This window comes from Xiphophorus maculatus, chromosome 22 (assembly GCF_002775205.1).
Source record: "Xiphophorus maculatus strain JP 163 A chromosome 22, X_maculatus-5.0-male, whole genome shotgun sequence".
NCBI classification, from domain to species: Eukaryota; Metazoa; Chordata; class Actinopteri; order Cyprinodontiformes; family Poeciliidae; genus Xiphophorus; species Xiphophorus maculatus.
In genome coordinates, this window is record NC_036464.1 from 14156760 (window position 1) to 14179010 (window position 22251).

The following is a 22251-nucleotide window of genomic DNA, read 5'->3' on the forward strand; positions in this document are numbered from 1 at the left end:
ATTACTACTACTGCTTTTATTTCTGATTCCTGCAATGCATCTGCTTTATTTGTACCAATTTGTGCTTGTGCCATTCAACACTGTGCTCATCCATTATACATCGGGATACATGAGCATAGTACCGTAGTTACTTGCACCCAAACAAGCTCGCTTTGTTTTAATGTGGTCTACTTTTCAGCAGACCCTCTATTAGTATTATAATGAAAGGCCATTAAATAATCACTCTTTAAATTAGGTGATCTGATTCTATATGCGAGTGCATCTGTTTGTTTATCGGCGTGTTCTTGATTCTGTGCGAAGCACTGAGGTCAGTGTTGATTATATATGGCAGGTTTAGAATTAACAAGCAGACTAATGAGAACGAGGGGCTTTTTTGAGAGACTTAAGCAAGGACAATGTCCGTGTAGGGGTGTGTGTGTGTGTGTGTGTGTGTGTGCGTGTGTGTGTGTGTGTGCGTGTGTGTGCGTGTGTGTGTGTGTGTGTGTGGATCTGTCTGCTCACAGGTGTTCATGCTTTATTTTCATTCGATGACAATCTATTTCTGACCTTGATTTTTCAAGCCTGACAAAATAAAAGCAGCCTTTAGATATAGAGGACAAGATGAGTCACACCATGTTGTCAGAGTCAGCCTTTACAAAAGATCTCTGCAGAGGTCAGTGGATCAAAAAGACAAGGCAAGAAATCATTTGAAGGCAGGTGATTTTTCACATTGCAGTATTGTAAAAGAGTTATTCACCCCTGTCACAGATTATTTTTCTGTCTTCTGTTTTTTGGGTTTTTTTTTTCTTTTTGTCACACTTAGAATCTTAGAATGATGAAACTTAATGTCAGATCAGTAACCTAAGTGAATAATAACATTGCTTAGTGCCCCCATAGCTCTTCTCAGAGTGTAGGGGGCTCAGGAAGGGAAGGGTCGTGATATGCGATAAAAATATACTGGAAAAAGTAATTGAACATTTAGCTTCACCAAACCTACTCCAGAAGCAAAATCAATTTATTTAAGGCACTTAAAGCTACAGTGAGTAAGGAGACACATTTGGGTCAGGCATCTGGTACAGAGGATTTAGCCTATAAAGTGCTATCCATTGAGGGGTTAAACAATGCAGTGTAATTACATGTTTAATTTCACATATCTGTGTATATGATCCCTGAACAAGTTTACTACTACTTGTATGCATAGTAGAGCAAGTTTCCCTTATTTTCTGTTGAGTACTGGGAGACTACCTGTGTTCGGCTACAAAAACATAAATAAATAAAATTTAACAATTGCTTGCATTTTAATTGGTGCTGCAGGAGGGACTTGCGCACAACACACACATCGTGCACATGTGAATTTACATTTTGTTTTTGTATCTGTTTTCTGTGCCAAATAGGCAAACTGTTATTGTTTGAAAGAGAAACAGCAAAAACTAACAAAATTCTCTGTTTGTAACTTTAAAAACTTGACTTATGTAGACTTTATTCAACTCATTTCAGTCAACAGATCTTAAATTTCAAAGAAAGATCGAATAAAAAGTCTGTTTTCTTTGATGTACAAAATAACCAATTTTCTTTCACACAAACAAAAATTAGGCCTAGGTAAATGGGGGTCTTGTGACAGGAAGAACTCTTCAAAATGAAAGAGAAAAACATTGAAACTTGCAAAGTGTCAAAATGGCACTAGTATGTCACATGTGTTTTGATCACCTGAAACACATATGAAGACATGTTTCTGATAATCATAATCTTGACTATGATCTTTATCTGTGCTGTATGCTGCATGTATACAAAACTCACCATAACAAAATGCCTTTTTTCCTTTTAGCAGTCCTCTCCTCTGTCTCCATCGACTTGATTTGACACAACAACACAGGAAAAGGAGAGAAAAGAAACATGCATAGTCCATTAGAGCAGTGTGAGCACTGAGGGTCATTGCAGGGTAGCCTACCATCTCAAGGTCCAGCTTTTACGGTCCAGATCCCCGAGCCATCAAACACACAGCCATTTATATACCTATAAACACACCGCATACTCTCAAGACACTCGAAAACACGCATATACCCACTGACAAAATGCATTAACAGCCATGTGACAAGTGAGACTGAGGAGCAATTCTTCTGCTGGGGGGGAAAGGATCCAATATAAGCTGATGGGCTACAAGTACAAGTGCAAGTCTTGTCACAGTTTCCCAATTGCCTTCTTTGTATGCTTTTCAGCCGTGATAATCGCCTTGCTTCACTAGAACATTAGCCTCTGTAGAACATGTCCCATCAGCCTCCAACTGCTATACATGTTTGATTTAGATGGTTGAAATTTTTATTTGTATCTCAGCATTTTATCCTGTTTCTCTTTGTTGCTCTGAAGCAGCAGCAGCCCATAGAGATTAGAGACAATCCTAGGTTTTATATAGAGATTGGAAATGAAGGCCTGACTTTGCCAGAGATGTCTGATCACGTTCACATTTACACATCTCTGCCCTGCAGTATGTCCGGTTATTTCCATTGCTCATTATTAAAGTGACAGCTAGCAGCTACAAGGACAGCTCACTGTCTTTTCATATAAACATTTCTGCACTCATATTGCTAGTCTTTATATTTTAAACCCATATGACACAGGAAGCGATTGCATTAGGAGAAGGCTCTAACTATATAGGGAACAAATAAAAAGACATTTTCAGAAAACTAGTTCAGTAGATGTCACACTAACATATCTAATACATTTGTTGAATTTTTATTTTTTCCTTTTTGTTGGGTTTCATATTTATAGGTAACTATGACATTGTTGTTTTTGCGATAATTATCACTTGTTGGACCAAAACTCTTTTCTCACTTCTCTCAGCAATGAAAAGTGTGAATATGCAGGTGAAGAAATGTCTAACTCCCTAATCTCCTTCTTAATGTCTTAATTATCTCTTCAGGAAGCTGTGGGAAACCCATGCCAGTTATCACAATGTGTTACAAAAACACCATTCCTCTTGAACTTCTTTGCATCTCGTCACATTACAACCGCAGACTTTAACATATTTTTGCTAGGATTTTATGGACCAATACAAAATAATGCATAATGGTTAACTGGCATCAAAATAACAAACTGATTCATTAACTAGCTACATATACTATCAGATTAATACATAGTTTACACTATTAAACAATATTGAATAAAAGTAAAATGCTGCAAAGTGGCCCAGTTACATTTGTACTCAGGTCCTCTCAGTTAGGACCTTTTACTTTGTAAAACCACATTTCTCTGCAAATTCAGCTTGTTGTATGGGGATTATATCTCAAAAAGCTTTACATTACTGTTAAGAAGCAATGGGTTTTTCCTTAATTTTAGTTTTACAGTGTGTAAATTAACCTTTTGTATGTGTGGTTGAAATGTTTGTTACCTTGTGGGTGTGTCTTCTGTGGCAGCCATCTTGGAAACCTGCTAAAGAGGAGGCCCGCCTTAAACTCAGCTCTTTTACAGAAAGAGCAGTGATAAGAGCTGGAGCTTGATTGGCTGATTTAAATTGAAAAGGCGGGGTTTAACCAGTATGTAAGTGGACTGCTGGATGTAGCAGAAAGACTGAGAGAACTAAAACATGCATGATACCGGTCTTTGAGGACTGCTTTTGGACACAGAGTTCTGGCTGTCCCTTTAGCATTCCGGAGATAAAACTGGTGAATCTCCTCCTAATTATCAAGTATTTTGCTGCCTCTAACTAATTTTCCTTCAGAACTGCATGTTTCTGCTGAAAAACGCATTCCTACAGCATGATGCTCCCACTATTTGTCACTGCGGTCTTTTCAGGAAGATATGCATTATTTTTCCCCATAGCCTCTTGCCTGTCATGCAAAATGTTTAATTTTAGTCTCATCTGACCAGACCAGTTTGATGTTCTTAACAGGTTCATGAGCTATGGGTCTCTCCACCTTCCCCAGCTTTCCCTCTTGTATGCTACTCAGATTAGTACCCTCCTATCCCAAACTAACATTTTAGATGAATGTTCAAGTCTGTCTGGCTTTGCAATTGTGCCATATTCTTTTCATTTTCATATGGTGGATAGAACAATGTTACTGATTTATAACCTATCCCTGCTTTATGAGCATACCACCGTTTTCAGCATGCTTTTTCTTCAGATTTAGTTATGTGCTACTTTGCGCTGGTCTATGTCACAAAATGTCCAACTGAAATATATAAAAAATTGTGGTTGTAGCATGCAAGTATACAAAAGTTTGAGAATTAATGCTTTCCATCTCTAAACCTTTGTTGGCAGACACCCTCTAAACTAAAAGCATGGAGAGACATGGCGAGATAGAGTGGTGGTTGTGGATGGTCTTTAGATTTCTCACTTTCTGTCTTTCTTGCAGAGTAAGAAACACGCTAACAAGGTGCGTCTGTTCTACATGCTTCACCCTGAAGACGGAGGACCACCTTCCAAAAGACTGAGGCCAGATAACCCAGTAAGCTCATACTTAATGTTAGTGTGTATTTATTTGTCTTTTTCTGTTTTACTAAACTAACGTGAATATGTCTTTTCAAATCAAAGTAGAAGGAATTTATAGAAGAAATTCCTTTTTTTTAAAAAATAGTTTCTAACTTACAAAAAACTACACTGACCATCTACAGTTGTAGACCATGACTGCTGTAGGAAAAGTGTTTGCTGTTCCTTATAAATATTCCTGAGCGTGTCTTGTAAGATTTAGTAGAAGCAGATTCTGCCAAGTAGCTCTATATCTGACAATTGCAGGTCTTTTCTAAAGAAGTCATTTTATTATTCCTGCTCTCCTGTGTGAATTTGCCCTGGAAATGGCATGATTTGCATCTTTTGCAACTATGGTAATAGCTGAGGTTGCATTTGCATTTGTAGCAAATTGTTGCACATCAGACATGACGCATAGAAGGTATTTTGGTGCTTATGTTTAAATGTGCAGTCATTATTAAGTCAGTTTATTTGGAGTGACCCATGTGGCATGAAGCTAAATAAACAAAAATAATATTTCCAGTCCAATACTTCCTGCTTTGGAGAAACAGCTTTTAAGAAATAATAAAAAAAAAACTGCATACCACAATCAAAAAAGGCTAGTCAACGTTGAGAGATCACTGACTTTTACTTTTTCTTGTCAGAAAATGTATCACTTTGACTAAATGAGCTGAAGCAATTGTTAATATTCCCATTGTTGGAGATACTAGATAGAGTTGTCTTTATTTTTAAAGCAAAATTATTGGGACAGACTTTGCTCCAGAATAGAAAGAGAGTAGTGTACTACGGAGTTACTGCTATAAACCAATTGCTTTGTTGAGATAATACCATTCCCTTGTGATATATTGGCCTAGTTTTTAATGTATCTCCCTTGCCTGATAAGATGAGATCCTCTGATGTCTTTGTTTTTCTCCCACTGTTTATAGTTGTGCAGACTGTGATTGTTTTACATAATTTATTTCCTCGGTGTGCATCCAAACATTCATTATCACATAAAAGATTATATTTACTGATAATCCCATTTTTACCACAATAAAAATAGATTTGGTCTAAAATCTGAGATGTACATATCAGGTCTTTATGGATCAATGCATATTTAAATATTTTGAGGTCCAACATGCTGATTTGGATCTTGTTTACTCGCACTGTCACACACTTTAACTCATTATAAGTATTGTATTAATAGAACAATTAAGTGAAAAGGCAAGGAATCTCAATGTAAAAAGGAGATCCATTGTAGAATGAAAAATGAAATCAAGAAATGACAAAACTAATTTAAAAATAAAAATAAAAAAATCAAGTTTGCCAGTGTCTCTGAGGTTTTAATTAACTAAGAGGAAACACTGTTAAAGAAAAGTGATAATTAAGGTTTGGAACCACTCTTGATCAATTAAAGTCAAAGCCCAGGAGCCCAATCATAATAGAAGGGGGAAAGCAGCCTTACTTGTTGAGATCTGTGTAACATCCCCTAAAACCAGGTTAAGTATTTTAGGCATTTCCCCACCTTCATCTCTATTAGCTTGAAAGATAATGAGGTCTCTGGTTTAACAGTAGTTCAGTCTGCCAAAGGTTGATCTAAGCCTATCAGGTGCACTGTCTCTTCTGGCACAGGCTTGTGGATGTCTGGAGGTCTCTTAACCGGATCACTACAACTCAGGTTGCTGATACGAATGGAAAACACTTAGAGAAATTGACTAAGTGACACTAAGTGCATGTCTGAGTTATATAGGGAGACATTTTCATCAATCTATTAGAATTTAGAGCAGCAAAACCTAGAAAAGGGGATTAGTCTTCCATGTGATCTGATTGGGAGAATATTGTTGATAGAAATTTTAGTTCTGTCAGTCTGTGCGTCCAGAAGACAAAGTTGTCTCAATCATCTAGTCAGAACTGGATTTAGTGTAACGTTAGGTACTCAGCGGTAAGTGGACTCCTCTTTTTTTCTTCTGCTTCAGACATCAGACAGACCTACAGTAAGTTTTAAAACAATGTCACCAATCTATAACTTTAGCTGTAAGGTTTTTCTTACAGTCCTGCAGTGGCTCAGTGTTGCTGGGTTGAACCCACTTTCCATCCCTCTAGGTTGCCAGATCTAAAAAACAACTACACCAATGAACAACATTTATCAGGTAATCATCCTAATAAGTAAAAAACAGGTTTAGACACTAAATTTGACACTATTAATATTTAAAACTATGACTGATACTGAATTACCTTGAAGTGTTCAGAATTTCTCCATGAAAAGTACATGTGAAGCAGTGCAGCAAAAATAATAACACTTCAGAGGAACTATAATATCTATTCACAGGCACTCAGACGAAAACACTTATGCTCATCAGCTGACAAGCACATAGTCTTCTTATGTTTTTCAGTTACCACCTGGTTGGATAGGAATTTGCTTTTTATTGAACTTATAGATATACAAGGTTCTTTTAAAGTTATATACAGAAAAGGCTGTTAAAGTGGGTTTTAATTCACATACCTATAACTATTTTTTATTATCCTTGGAAGCATCCAACACCTTATTAAAAAAGAAATTTCTACCCATAAATAAAACGGTTAAATTCAACATGTAGCTATTTAGAGAGTCTCCTTTCTGGCTTCGACATTTTTCTGTTTTTCTTATGGGAAAAAGTGGCAACTCCTGCTTTTTATCTAACTCCAAATTCATGCAGAAGTCATGGCATTGAGGGAGCCTAAAAGTCAGTTTATAAACAAAAAACTGAAGGCTGCCACAAAGACGTACCTAAAGCTTTTCCATTAGATGGAGATGGAGAATAAATCAAACTGGAATCCAGTATTCTCCATATGCAAGATATATATAAAGAAAGCATTTCAGGAAAAGGTCAAGAAAAGTTTTGACAAAATGAAATTGGGAACTTAAGATGTATTTAAGCTGGAATTCTGCTTGGGTTCAGCACTGTTCAAATGTTTAATACTTACCTTTGGATCAATTAAACTCTAACATAGCTTCTAACAGAAGTAAAATTGTCCAGATTACACTTATAAAATAATTTGTCAAAAGATTTTGGGTGTACACATACACTGACACGCAGTGCAGAAATATAGACACCTGCATCTCCATCTGTCTCCCAAGGTGAATAAGACATGACTCAGCCTGTCCTGGCCTGCAACTCATATGGGACAGTGAATGCATATAAACAGGTCATCAGACAAGCACACACACCAATCATCTGCCATACTGTAATGCAGTGCGAGTGATGCATCTAGTGCTTTGTGCTTGATTGTATCAGACAGTGCTGGGAAGCTGATATTAAATGAGCAGAGATGAAATACTCAGTCTGGGTAAAAAAAAAAAAAAAAATCATTTCTCCTTTCATCTATTTTATCTTTCTCCTTCCATAGGAACTTTCACACACATTTTCTCACCTCTGCATCTAAGTGTGTGTTTTTTTTTTTCACTCTATCTCTGCTTTTGCTCTGATTGACATGCCGCTGTCCGGTGGGAACAGCAGAAAAGGTTTTCCTCAGAGTCAATGAACTGCCAGAGTAAAATGCCATGCCTTGAGGTTTTCTGTGTTTGTGTGTAAGTGGAAGTGTTTGTCACAGAGAAGATGGAGAGAAAGTAGGTCGTAAAGGTGCTCACAAATGAAAGGGATGGTTTGTTTAACCTCCCGTTTTCTTTGTGCCGTTTTCTACCGTTGCACGGGGTGAAAAATATCACATTTTCCCTTCAGCTTTTATTCTTCTTGTATTATGATGCTTGTGCTGTTATCCCTTTCAATTTGCTCTTAGCGCTTCCTCAAACTCTGCACTGCTTCACATGTAAATTTAGCAAGACTTCCCACAGCAACTCGGCGCCGAACGGTGGGAGAATCAAGAAGGGGCTGAGAAAAACAAAACAGAAGGAGAAGAAGATAAACATTGCTAATTAGGAGTCTATTGTTAGTTGCATGAGTTGGAAGAAGTCACCCTAACAAAAAAAAAAAAAAAAAAAATATATATATATATATATATATATATATATATATATATATATATATATATATATATACTGTATATATACACAGCAATACAGGCTTCACTGTCAGACAGATAAGAAGGCATACATGCATGTTGACACAAGCACACACAACAATTAGGTTGCATGCAAATCAGTTGCGATAGATGTTTGAAGTGCGACAGGTAACAACAGTAAAATAACAGGGAAATTTGGAAAGGTTGATGACTTTCAGCAAAGACAGAGGATAGAGGGAAACAGTGAGTCAGACATGTTGTTTATTGTTTAAAGGGGTTGTGCAGAATGGCAGCCATAATGAGATGGCAATTATTCATCTGTCAGTCACCCACACATGCATGAAATTGTTTAAAAACTTTTCCCCTGCTTTCACTAAATCCCTGGTGTGACGTATTTCGTCTTTTCAATCAGATGCCGTCACTGTGGTTTGTCTCCCATTTGTGTCACTGAATCTTTTACTCTTCTCTGAGTCTTGACAGGTGAGACCCCTGCAAGTTTCTGCACTGTGTCATCTTCAAATCTTTGTCCCTAACCAAGAAAAAAAATAAGAAAGAAAATTGCTACAGGATGACGGGCTGCTCCAGTTGATTTCCCTCAGCTAAGATTTTGGTTCAGAGAGGTTTGAAGTAAACAATGTAAGCGAGGGTTTAGGTGGAAGGAAGGAACAGAAGGATAAAAAGAGAAGGAAATGTTGCATAAAGTACACATGAGAGACTTTGGAGGAGGAGAGATGAAGGAATGGGGATATAAGAGGAAAAACTCTGTTTAAAAACAAGACAGGATAGAAAGCATTTGCCCTCCAGAGAACTACAGTGTCTCTGAAATGGCACAGAATTGAATATCATATATCTATGGAAAAGCTGATTTTATGTTTTAAAGCGACATAACATCAAAAAAGTGCAGATAATTTTCTGCTATTGGGCTTTATCTGTCATTTATGTATAACATCAGTAAATCAGTCAGTCGGAGGATATAAGTAATTTTAAAATTCCTGTTCTAATGCAGAACAAACCTTTTCAGTCACATCTTTAAAATCGGATAAGCATTTTCATATATGACGATAGTGGAGAGTAGTATCAGGGAATCTTTTTTGGTAATCACAGATTTCTTTGACAGAAAAATACCTTTTCCATGAATATGACAACAGATTTTTTTGTCCACATGGTTGCTTAGATCAAGGATGGAGTGAGCACTTTTGCCTCAGACATCCTCAATGTAGGAAATGTGGCTTAGCATTGTGAAAGTTAACAGTCAAACACACTGTTTGGTCTACGGTCGCTCAGTTGGCAACAGTTTTACCCCAACTACAGTCTTGGTATTATACCAACAGTAACTCAGGGAACACAGGGAAAAAGACAACAAAGTTCATACGATGTGTAAGTCTGATAGCTGAAGCAGGGAGTCAACAGCCTGACCAATGATTTGACCAAAGCTAAAAGCATAACATTTCACATGTATGTTTAACGTAGGTAACTTTCTCATTATTATTAAATGTTTGAAACAAACCAAACAAAAGGGTCAACATTTAGCTGCAAATGTCATCTCAGTATTTCAGCTTCCCTTTCAACTCTTACATCTGTTGATTAGGTTTGTGTGACATTCGAGAGCCAAATGGCATGTTGTTGTGGAGACTAAATGCAGACAGACTGGTAGACTATTACATGCATAAAATACAGTGTCCTTAAAATAACACTCTGTGTAGTGCAGTTAGATCCTCATGAGTAAAAATGTAGTATTGAAATGACATCACTTAAGTCTAGGGACATTACATATTTTTTATTTATTTTTATTTTTTATTTTTTGTGACAAGCAGTCATTAACCATTGTGGAGACTGGGCTCACCACAAAGCATATTTGATTTTCTAGGTATTGAATTCAATTCAAGTTTATTTAATCAGCGACAGAGCAGGAAGAAATGTTGTGATAGAAACAAAGCAACCATTGTTTTGTATGAAGATTTTCTAGCCACAGGCTAATTTGCAAACAAAGTCCTTGGTTTGACCTTTTTTTAAAAGATAGCAAAATTGGAATTAAAAATTTTACATGTGCACCCCTCCCATCCATACCCCCCCCCCCACACACACACACGCAGACACACCAAGGTGCTAGTTTGCTAGACTTCCAAGATACTGTTAACAGTCAACATTTCTTAACTTCCCCATCCTCATAGAGGATTATCCAAATAAATATTAACTTTATAATCTCACATTTGAGTTGGAGATTTGGGTTTCATTACTTTTGTTTGAAACAAATTTTTGGCTCCATTCTCAGCTTTTCTGTGCTCTGTTTTGTCTTTGACACCTTTTTTTTTTTTTTTACATATTTCTATGTAAATGAACGTTATGACCTACCTTTGTTTTAGGACCTACAAGCCAGAAAAGATATATTATAGGGAAAAGTTGCACAAATTATTATATATGCCATTTAAGTCACTGAAAAGGGAATATAAAGCAGCGAGAGAAATTCAGTTTGTTTTATTGATGCAGGGGAGAGGCGTAGGACAGTTGATGGCACGCATTTACACGTCGTTCACAGCAGGCACGGGCATGGAGGAGGCGAAGAGGCAAGGCGGGAGAGGGCAGGGAAAGGAGGGGGTGGCGAGGGCCTGCCAATACAGATAAATATTTCATCCCACAACACACAGAGTCACTGAGACTGGGACCCAGAGGGAGAGAGAGGATGCAGGGGAGGAAATGCTAAGAGCAAAGGGAAAGCAGGCAAGACAAAAAAAAAAAACAAAAGAAAGAGAAGAGAGTAAAGGAGAAGAAGAGAGAGAAAGCCTGGAAGGTAAAGGTGTCCTTATCTCTCACATCACTGTCCGTGACGCTAACCAGGGATGACATGAGAGAGACACACACACATCCTCAGAGACACACAGCTTTCACCCACTCATTCAAATATGATGTTCAAGGGACTACACTGTTACTGTATTCACTTATTGCAACAGCAATTTCTTGTAAAAATCTTTTTGTTTTGTTTATTTTTTTCCACTTTGACAGCAGACAGATAAAAGAAAAATGAAACAAAGAATAAAAAATACCTAGAAAGTAAAACACAAAAATACAAGGATTGATAAAAAAGAAAGAAAGAAAGGTGACACTCAAAACAGATTCATCTAAAATTCTTAGACTATAAAAGGAAACATACAACTTGTTTCATTTTTTACTAGGGTATTACACACAAAATCTTTCAAATGTGTTTCAAACATTTTATGATATTCACATATTCAGGGAGCACAGCAGTTGGGTAGACTTTGAGCAGCAGTCTAAATAAAATATCCTCTACACTAGATAAGAAATTATTTGCTTGAAGCTGACTGAAACATGTAATATTTTGTTTCCAAACATGTCCTCCACAGAGTTTTTTTGTTTTTGATTTTTTGTCACAACTAAATATTTTTGATCATCAAACATTTATTTTATTTTTATTTATTTATTTATTTTTGCTCTAGTGCCCTTTATTTGAGAGTGGAAAGCAGATCCTGAGAGAGATCCGCTTCCACCAGGCCAGGACTTGAACCTGTGACAGTCTTGTAGAGAGCTAAGACATCCGAACATGGGTCGCACGTTTTATCCCTGTGCTGTGCCCAGAGAAATATTTTATTCAGACAAAGATGGCCTAAGTTGGCGTAATATAATCATATATATGAATCAATATATATGATTCAAATATTGAATCATATATAATTCAATATATGATAATTATATTGAATTATACAATACTTTTTTGTTGTTTTTTTCATGTTATTTCTCATTTGCTTGTTAATTTATAGATTTTTCTTTCAAGTTAACATTTTCAGTTTTGCTTCGTTTGGGCATTTTTAATGACAGCAAAGCTTATATTTTTGTCTGTCTATCTTTGTCTGGTGAAGATATAAACTTGTGTGTGTTTTCACATTTGTGTCAGTCAGACAGTTAGTCTTTTAGCTTGCGCCGTCTCCCACGGGGAGTAACACTGGCTCATCATTAGTAATGAACCAGCAGCAGCAGTGGAGAGGCCAGACCACAATCTCAGCCCTGAGAGACAGATGCATATTTGATTGTCACTCGTTTTGCCTTTGTGTGATTGTGTGAGAGAGAAAACCTACTGAGTTGAGAGAAAAGGTTATTTCTCTTTGTTCCCTATTTTATTATCTGCTACTCTTTCACCTGCACTATTTTCTTTTATGTTTCACCAGATTTACCATTTTCCTTCCGTGCCATTTAACTTCCTTTAACCATCTTTCCCACTTCTGTTCTTCTAGGACTGTGCAGAAACAGAAGTAGACAGAAACAAGTGCTGTACCTTGTGCAACATGTTCTTCACCTCCGCCATTGTGGCCCAGTCCCACTACCAAGGGAAAACCCACGCCAAGAGAGTGCGCCTAGTACTTGGGGAACCACCAAACCTACCCACAGCCATAACCAGCCCTAGAAACACAGGTGCATTTTACCTTTTTGTTATCTGTGCAAATCACTTTAGCAATAATATAGACAACTCGGTTTTAGAACTACAGAAAAATTCAATATTAATTAATAAAAAAACAAAAAATTCTAAGATATACTGACAAAAGGCAATTACTGATCAGAAACAAACTGGGAAGCTCTTATATTTAAACAGGAGGTATTATGCAAAATAGACTTTTTTTAAGCTTTAAATTTTGCCCTAACATCATTTCCTCATCAAAAACAAACCCGGAGAGTTGTTTTCATACCAACTGTGAAAGCACAGAGGTGGATGTGTCATTTTACAGGTATGGTTTCCTCCAGCAAGACTTGGATGCTACGATGGTGAGCTAGCTACCATGAGTTCTACCAAGTATCCGATGGTGCATGATGAAACTGGGAAACCACCTGTATAAAAGAAACTTAAAGCTGAAGCAGAACTGGAGCCTTTAAGACGGCATTGAACCAAAACATGTTTGTAAATCCTCCAAGGACTGAATATGAATTAAGAAACGGAAAGCTGAAGGCCAAAACCCAGATCTGTATCCTTTCTATGGTGTAAAACTTGAAATGGACTCAATATATGACAATTTTTCAATAAATAACATAAGAAAAATAACATTTTTAATTATATATCTCATTTTTTATGTAGGTATAGGAATGGATATAGTACATTGTAGGCACCTCTCAGCCAAAACATTCCACATAAAAATAAAGAGAAAAACAGGGCACAATAGCAGAGGAAGGCCCAAAGGCAACATTTTGAAAGCTCAAGGCACAAGGTCAAGAATAAGCCAAAAAATGTAATCACTCCAAACAAACTAGCAGCACTGCTGAAGCAGGAAAACCAAGCATCTCTGGGGCATTTGTGGGACTGTTTGCTAAAAACAGAGTAAAACAGACTGGAGTAAGCAGTTTTGTGCAACTTCACCCTTAATAAGAGTTCAATTTACAGGTTAAAACTTAAATGCTTGTAGTTTATATTCATGGTTCACCTCCTTAAAAATTTTGAACTAAGTTAAATTCCACCACAAAGTAGTTTAATATAAAAAAATCTGCCCATTAAAAGTACATTTTTATTTGCTGCCACTTTTAAGGCACTTTGAGGTGGGTGTTCCACTTGGAAAAAAAAGTTTTATTTTGTTTCCAGTTGTCAGCTAACACAGTCAGAAGTCTTCATTTAAAGAAAACATGTACTCATTTCACTTAGACTTTCCTGTGTGATTGACAAAGAGCTGAGCTAGAAGAGTCTGGATGCATTAGGGTGCAGATTGCAGACTTATTCTTCTGATTGTGTCTGTTTTATCTGCGTACCCAAAATAGGTCTTACTCCCTGACTGCAGCAGGTTCCAACATTGGACAAAATGAAAGGAGTACAGAAATATTTTCACATAATGTTTTTTGATGTTTAGGGCACAAGCCTTCAATTTATATCATTAGGTTAAAATGATGGGGGAGGCTGGTTCCCAAAGAGACACATTTGTGTTTCGCAGCATGAATTGCACCCACACACAGATTCACACTCTTAGCAGTCAACAAACTTTGTCCTTTGAAAATAAATGTTGGAGCACTTTTCCACACAAACTAGCTATTGTTTTCCCTCAAAGTTTCTTATTTTACAATAGTGCTGTAAAATATATCATAAATGTATCATTATTGCAATATCACCGGACACAACATGAATATTGCAAAGTGCCAAGACTGCAACAGAGTATTAAGTAATTATTTAAGTTTCAGGCATTCAGTGTCTCTATGCTAGTAATATATTTGGTGACACTTCTTAGGTGGTGATAAGCAACTAGCCTGGTAAAAACCAGTGCCTTGCACTACGCTTTGCTCCATGCAGAGGGTTTGGGCTCTTGGCTGTTGAGAAACGATTGATTCCTGGAGACGTGAACTTTGTTGAGGTTTTAAATTTTACCCAATTTCTAGCGCTTGCCATTCTAGCGCTTGCCAGTTCGACGCAAAGAAACTTACCATAAATTGCCTGTGCTGTAAAAACAACCATCCTCCACTGCGAAGTGAGAAGTGCCAATCTGAACAAGGTGGTTGTTAATGTTAATTCAATATATTTGGAAACATGGCCAACACAGACAGAATGGCTTCATTCACTTCCTCCACTGCCAGTTCTAAAACTAGAAATGGCAGCGGACTACCATTTCTAGTAGTCCGCTATAGACTACAATTCTATAACACTGCAGAAAATCAACATCAACTTTCATTGCTTCTCTTAATGTTTGCTGATTGGCCAAGTTGAAAGTTTACCGTAAATTTACTTAAAGTCTAAAATTTAGAGAGGCATGTGAAAAAAAGGGCTAAACTGAAAAGGTTATATAATTAGCAATACAAAATCTCTGCCAAGTAAAATAATCTCCTAGTTACTTCCTAGTCTTTGTTCATGGGTGTTTGAGTATCTTTTTCTTAAATGTGTGTTCTGGCGAGTTATCTCCAAGGAAGTTTTACATAATGTGATACAAATTGGAGTGAAAGGGAAAATTCACAGAGCTGTAAACACACCATTGCTCCAAAATGGAACATTATAATCAGCCCCCAAAGTGGCTCCTGCTAAACTTTGGCCTACTTTGGAAAACTGCCACTTCTGTGCTGCAGCTGCTGTGGAATTTCTGTCTTTTTATGACAGTGGGACCTGGAGGAAAAGATACAGGGGAAGTAGCAAAAGAAGAGAGGAAGAGTGACCTGGGAGAGAAGGAGAGGATTTCAGGAGAGATTAAAGTCAAAGCTAGCCTTTGTGAGCTCACTGAGATGAGTGCAGCGCAAAAGACGCACAGCCAAGTTGACAGGCCAGGCCGTACATGGGCATCACAACATGAATACTCTTACATGATCATCAGAAACACACAAAAGCAGAATGACTGATGCATTTACTTAGAAACCTGGACTCCAACATTCACTGAAGTAAGAAAAAGAAAAGTCAATAGATGCTGTAGAAACTCTAAAGAGGTAGAGAAGAGATACCTGTGTCTGTTCCTCTGTGCACATCAATTGAGCACTTCCTGCACACACTGTCTCCCTCTCTCTCTGTGCCCCTCTCCATGAAAAACATTTACTTCTGCTCCAGTGTACAGAGATCACAGTCAAAAGGGGAAATGGTGGGAAAACAAAGGCAGGGAACGAGAAATTACATTGGATGATCTCTCTCTCTTCGTTTCTGCTCAGTACTTGTTCCACAAAGCTGTCAGAGCTGAGGAACTTCACTCATGCATGGCCACACATAAACAGACAAACATCATCCAGTTCTTTGATGACCCCCCTCGTCTTTCACGGGATCAGAGAAAAATTAAAAAAAGACACGACAGCCACATAGTTACAGGTTTGTGTTTCAGTAACTGAGAAGATGGAGTGGCATGGCAGAGATGAGCAAAGCGAATGTGAGTGGGTGTGGCAGGTTCGATGAGCAGAGGCACAGCCATAGATACGGTAACTATGTGAACAGAGACTGAAGACACATCAAGGTATCAGTAGCCAATCAGATTGCAGGGCTAGAGTTTAGTCAACACAGGACCGCATAGAACAGATCCTCTCAGTAGCTGACCTCAGGGGTCAGTGGTCAAAAATTCATGCATGCTCTTCATTTGTTAGTGGTTGCAGTTAAATACGTGACTCATCCTGGTTCAAAACCATGCATGAGTGGGCTTTTGTTTGTGATATAAAATGTACCAACGTGAGGCAGTGCAGGTTTACTGTCACGATCAGTCTGACTCTAAAGTCTTTGACTCATTCAGGATAGTGAATTGGCACATTTGGAGATACCATCTGGTATCATAAGCTTTCTCTCTCTGTCTGGCTGTGGACCTAGCTCCCCTCCCGGGTTGATGTCTTTCGTACACGTACTGTACCTTAACACATGCAAGCAGGCTGTGCTGGATCTTCGTTCTAGCACACAAACACACACTTTCTCTCAAGGGATCACATATTCAGTCCGCTGCCCAAACACCCACACGCACACACACGCAGACATGCCATCTTTTCTGTGAGAGCCACTACTACGTCCTGTGGCCATATCAGTGCCTGTTGGCTATTAATGGACAATCACCATGGTAACCAGTGTCGTGTCATGAGTAGCAGGTCACCTGGAAGTCTGCCATTTCCCCTTTTTTTTCTCCCTCAGAGGACAGACAAGACAAGGTGATGTTGAAAAAAAGATGAAATGGAAAGGATTAGTAGGATGGTAAATGTGAGCAGAAAGGCAGCTCTTAAAGATTGGACCCCAGAGTGCCGATTGCTTCGGCTCTCTAAGGTGACACTTAGCACAGATCTGGCCAACAAAGTCTAATTTGATCGGTACAACCTACCGTTGTGTAAACGTAAATGAGTGTGCGCAGGACCATGCATTAACAATGTCATCTTGTTTCATGAGTGAATATGAATGCATTAAATGTTATACCAGCATAATAATTCAATGAAAATCTTTTCAATTCATGTCATTTTTGCATTAGGGCTCAATTTGCATTTGAATGAACATTAATATCCACCTTTATTCCCCCTTCTTTTCTTTTTAATCCTGTAGAACTCCCTCCTCGGCTCTAATTTTTGCCCTTTTTTTCTTTCTCCTTCAGATTCCTCACTTTCCACCCCGCTGCCCACAGACCCCAACACTTCCCCTGCCTTACCCTGGCCAACGCCAGAGCTCAGTGGAAACGGTGGCAGAGAGGCTGGGAAGTACTGCTGCCTGTGCGGAGCCTGGTTCAACAACCCTCTGATGGCCCAGCAGCACTACGAGGGAAAGAAACATCGCAGAAATGCTGCCAGGGCCCGCCTCCTGGAGCAGCTAGCAGGCAGTCTGGATGCCACAGAGAGCACAGGTCAGCCAGAGTCCCCACTCAACTTGTTGACAACCGTGGCTTGTGAGGGTGTTACAATGAACAAGGTTAAGTGAGTAATCATATACTTAGAGTGTGTCAGTGTGGGTGGTAAAATGTTCAAACCGTGCACTTGTAAATGTTGTGTACATTTCACATATGTCACATTGGTATAAGTATCACCAGTTATTTTAGTCAACATTCATAACAGTTACTTTAAAACTACCTACACACCAAATGTGTTTGACTAACTTTGATGTATAAATGAGAGACATTTAATTCAATTTTGTTACCCCAGCCTTTCTGAATTACATAACTAATGTAATTACCTTTACATTTGTATAGTACTGTGTAGGTTTATCATTTTGATAGTTATTAAACTATGAGGTGTATTTTGAGCTAAGAGTATAAAACAACTTTTACAGTAACTTAATAAAATACAGTGGTCTCAATACAACTACAAACATTGATATATTTTAATAGCAAATCTGAAACCTTCCTCTAACATAAAAAATATTTTTTTTGTTAAAGTAGAAAAAGGTTTCAGATTGTGCACACATCCTTTTACACACCTTGTAAATGTTATTCACTGTTTTCAGACCATTCAGCAGGAATCACATGTAACCTAACCTATACTGGAGTTGTTTTCCTGTCTTTCTCTATAAAAATATACAACTATCTGAAGACCAGTACAAATAAGATTTGTTGATGACCAGAGCAACCAAGTGATTTAAGAACAGTGAACCTACAATGTGTGTGTGTGTGTGTGTTTTTACTACATGCAGCATTAATGCATTTTATTTTTGTTTTGCACAAAAAATAAACCCCACCAGTCTGAAGGCTTTTAGCTTTTACACCAAGGAGTCTTTCACCAAGGAGATTACTGGGACAATTCTGTCCCAGTAATCTACAGACACACAGGCCAAGCAAGCGATGAGGCATTTATACTTTACCTCTATGCGGGTGTGGTAAAAAGAGCCTTCATAGAGTGATCATATAAATGCCAGTACAGGTGAACCTGCTCTGCAAAAGCACCTTCCTAATAGACTATTATGAGGTGGACGACCAGGCACCGCGACAGCACACAAGGCCAGTTTAACATCAACGATAAACCTAGCTTTAGCCTGGGATATGAGATAGTGTTCTCCACAGTAGCTAAGGGGAACATATATTTATCTTTCATGATTAGTTTGAGGAATGGTGATAAAGCAGAGAATCATAAAACATGAAACTCAAATAAACATCTGACCAGGGTAACTGCAGAATGATCAAGGTGCCAAAAATAGACACAATTAAATCAAGGGAGAAGAATCCAAATTCAAAATCTAGTAAAAACCAGATGGAAAAAGAACAGCTATAAACCCCATAGAGTACAACATTTTAAATGAACATATATTAGTTAATAGAAATATTTCTCACTCTTTATATAGCTGTGAATCCCTCCACAACTTTGACCTGATATCTTATTAATTCTGTTTGCTACAGTGTAGCTTTCCAGATCAGTTGTCAGGGTTCACAGTCTGCTCAGATTGCAGCGCAGCTTCTACACTTGTTAGTGTTGTATTTTTATGTGCGTAAAACCCATGGGCCTTCTGTTGCTATAGCATATCTTAGCTGCTAAAATACCTCATAGTGGAGCAGGATTTTGCAACTACATAAGACGATATCAATATATATGCAAAAACTTTAACCAAGAAAATTCACACTTTATATTTGTGACAAAATTACAAATATAAAGGAAACAACAATGTACTTTGCTTACTTTAGTAGAAAATTGTAATGAAGCCAAATCCTAGCTTTTAATTGTCACATTTTCAGAGCCTTTTTTCAGTCTGTCCCCATACAGATCCAGGCTGAAGGATAACAAGAAGAAGCAAGGCTGTCCTTAATTGAGAAGTCATATTAACAAATGTTTGGCACAGAGATACCATGTAACGTCGTCCTACTCCACTTTCAAGTTTGGCGCACTCATGGCGCACATTGCACAGCTTCTACAAGCAAATGCTGATTCTCTAAGAGCCTGAGCTGCGCTGATTGCTCTGTGCTCCAGGTGCCATGACACAAACCATCATCTCAAGAAGCCAATCATATTAAAAGCATGAGTCATGTTGCCGCCTACAGTGGCTCAGAGGCTTTAAAAGTGTCGTGTTGGATATCGTCCGCAATCCACACACTGTGACCCAGATCCCACAAACTGAGCTCTTCTTTTTATAATTTTGACTAAAGTATTTAAATGTATGCAGTTATAAATATTTAACGGACACCTTTTTGAAAAATATTTCATTTGTTGCATTTAAGAAAATCTCTTCCTTTACGGCCAGTAAAATGTCTTCGTTATAACCTGAGATGACATTCTATGATGTGAGTTTAACATTTTTATATGATATTTACAAAGTAGAATGAAAGTGAAACATTGTTTTATATATTTTATTGATAAAAATCCAAGGCGTGTGAATTCGTCCTTTGTAGAATGAATCACCTTCTCTTTATATTACAGCTGCAAATCTTGGAGTATATTTTACCCATTATTCATTGTAAAATAGCTTAACCTCAGTCAAATTAAATTGAGATGTTCTGTAAACATTAGTTTACAGTTATTGCCACAGGTTCATGTTTAAGTGTAGGCCACTCTAATGCATAAATCTCACTTGGTCTAAAGAAGGCATTCCTAGCTGCAGTCACCGGGAGACACTGTCCCACAGCCTTTACATTAATCATGAAGGTGTGCCTCTTTTAATAAAACACAACTGCATTAAATGAAGAACACATTATCAGGCCTCTGTGGAACCATGACCTCCTGCAAAGGTAATTCAACCAGTTCATCCAGGTGTGTTAAAGTAGGGGTGCATTCAGGACAGTGGCCCTTTAAAACCAGGGTTAGAAATTCCTAATCTAAATCTTTGCTTTTATCTCCAACTCTGTTTTTAGACTCTGCGTCAGTTTTAAACCTTTTCTTGCCTCAAACATTTTTTTTTTCTTGCAGTTGTTTGAGTGCCACACATCACCTCTGACCAACTTCTTTGCACTGCTGAAGAAAAATATTCCCACAACATAAACCTGTCTGCTGCTCTGATTAATTCTGTTTGGTGTTCAGTCATCTATAGAGTAAAAAGAACAATTAGAAACCTAACGTGACATGGTCAATCACTTCCACTGACAGGCCCAGTTCTCAGAGAAGTTCAAAACTTGAGATTTGTTTTGTTGCCAAACCCACAACTTTATCTCTAATCTGTCTGTTAAGTTCCTTGGTCTACTTGATGTTCTTTGTTGCCTAATGTTCTGCAAAACCTCAGAGGATTTCACAGAACAACTGCATTTATACTGACATTAAGTTATACACAGGTGAACTTTATTTTTTAGGTTGTTCAAGATCATTTGTCACATAATATTTTATTCTAAAGGTATATGATCTGGCTATAAGGCCATGTACTTTTAGCTTTGTATCAATAAAACATTTTAAAACTCATGTATTTTACAATAATGTATTAATTGGCACTGTTGTAAATCCCTCCCAGATATGTTAAAGTTTGGGGCGGTTACAGTTTTTTTTTCCCACATTTTTTCGTATAATGACATAATCTGATATCAGTCAAGTATTATTTTTCTAATTCCTTTTAATACAAAATCATTGCATGATTCCTACTGACTACAATCTGTGACTGCTTGGTTCAGACACATTTCCAGTTTTGGCATAGTTTTCACTTTTGATTGGCTTTTATTATCACCTGTACTCCTTTTCCTATTCCCAATCCATTTTCTCCCATTCTTTCAGCTACTGTGCTCATTCTCTGATGCTTGTTGCTTGTTCCTGTGCTTTTATTGGTGTTTAAATGTGTGCACTTGGATCACAAGGAGCTCAGATATGGCGTCACATCTCAACTGTCATCCTTGTTAGTGCTCTGCAAGGTGGTGAATTATATACATAATATTCCTCCCCTCTACTAACTGTGACTACAGAGTCTCCCTACTGTTTTATGCTTGTATCCCAATGATAATACATTCTCGTGCTTTCATTAGTCTTTCCTATCCCATCTACCCAGTAGCTAAACTTATCACAAAATAGCATAATATTTACATGAACACCATTTGTTTCTCAGAGACATTTCCAGTAGATAACGAGAGAGGTGCTGTGGGTGTGGCCACCGGCCAGGGAAGGAGGCTGCCTCACTCAGCTGAATCTTAAAATAAATCACAACAGAGTAGAAACCCCTTAAGAAGGCCCTGTTCTTTGTCTTTGTGGCACTCTGGAGATTCAGTATGGAATTGGAAGCAGTGAGATAAGCGTCTGGGATTGGAGAGCGTGTGTGTGAGTGAATGCTTGCATGGGTCCATGCGTGGACGATTCGGTTCAGAAAGAATACAGTCTGTAATTGATGGCTCTGTCTCAGTTGTGAGGCGGAGATGACCTCCTGTCCCTGGAGATAGCACTCCCTGACATAGCTGCACATCACTTTCATAGATATCCACAATCAATTCAGGGCTTTGTAGATAAATGTGTTTATCATTGAGTCAAGATCAATAAAATGCCTAACCCTTACAACAGCTATAGGAAATAGCTTGTTCAAATAAGTTTTTATATAGATTTCT

At 37.9% G+C, this 22251-nt stretch overlaps 1 protein-coding gene across 1 annotated transcript in view; it reads left to right on the top strand.

Moving 5' to 3' along the window:
* The window catches only part of LOC102229150 (zinc finger matrin-type protein 4-like), a 90162-nt gene that overhangs the window by 20410 nt on the left and 47501 nt on the right, over positions 1 to 22251 (top strand). Inside the window, exons 3-5 of the mRNA XM_005801561.2 lie at positions 4329 to 4421; positions 12664 to 12841; positions 17422 to 17667. Coding sequence (XP_005801618.1) covers positions 4329 to 4421; positions 12664 to 12841; positions 17422 to 17667 — 517 coding nt within the window. The remainder of the gene's footprint in view (positions 1 to 4328; positions 4422 to 12663; positions 12842 to 17421; positions 17668 to 22251) is intronic.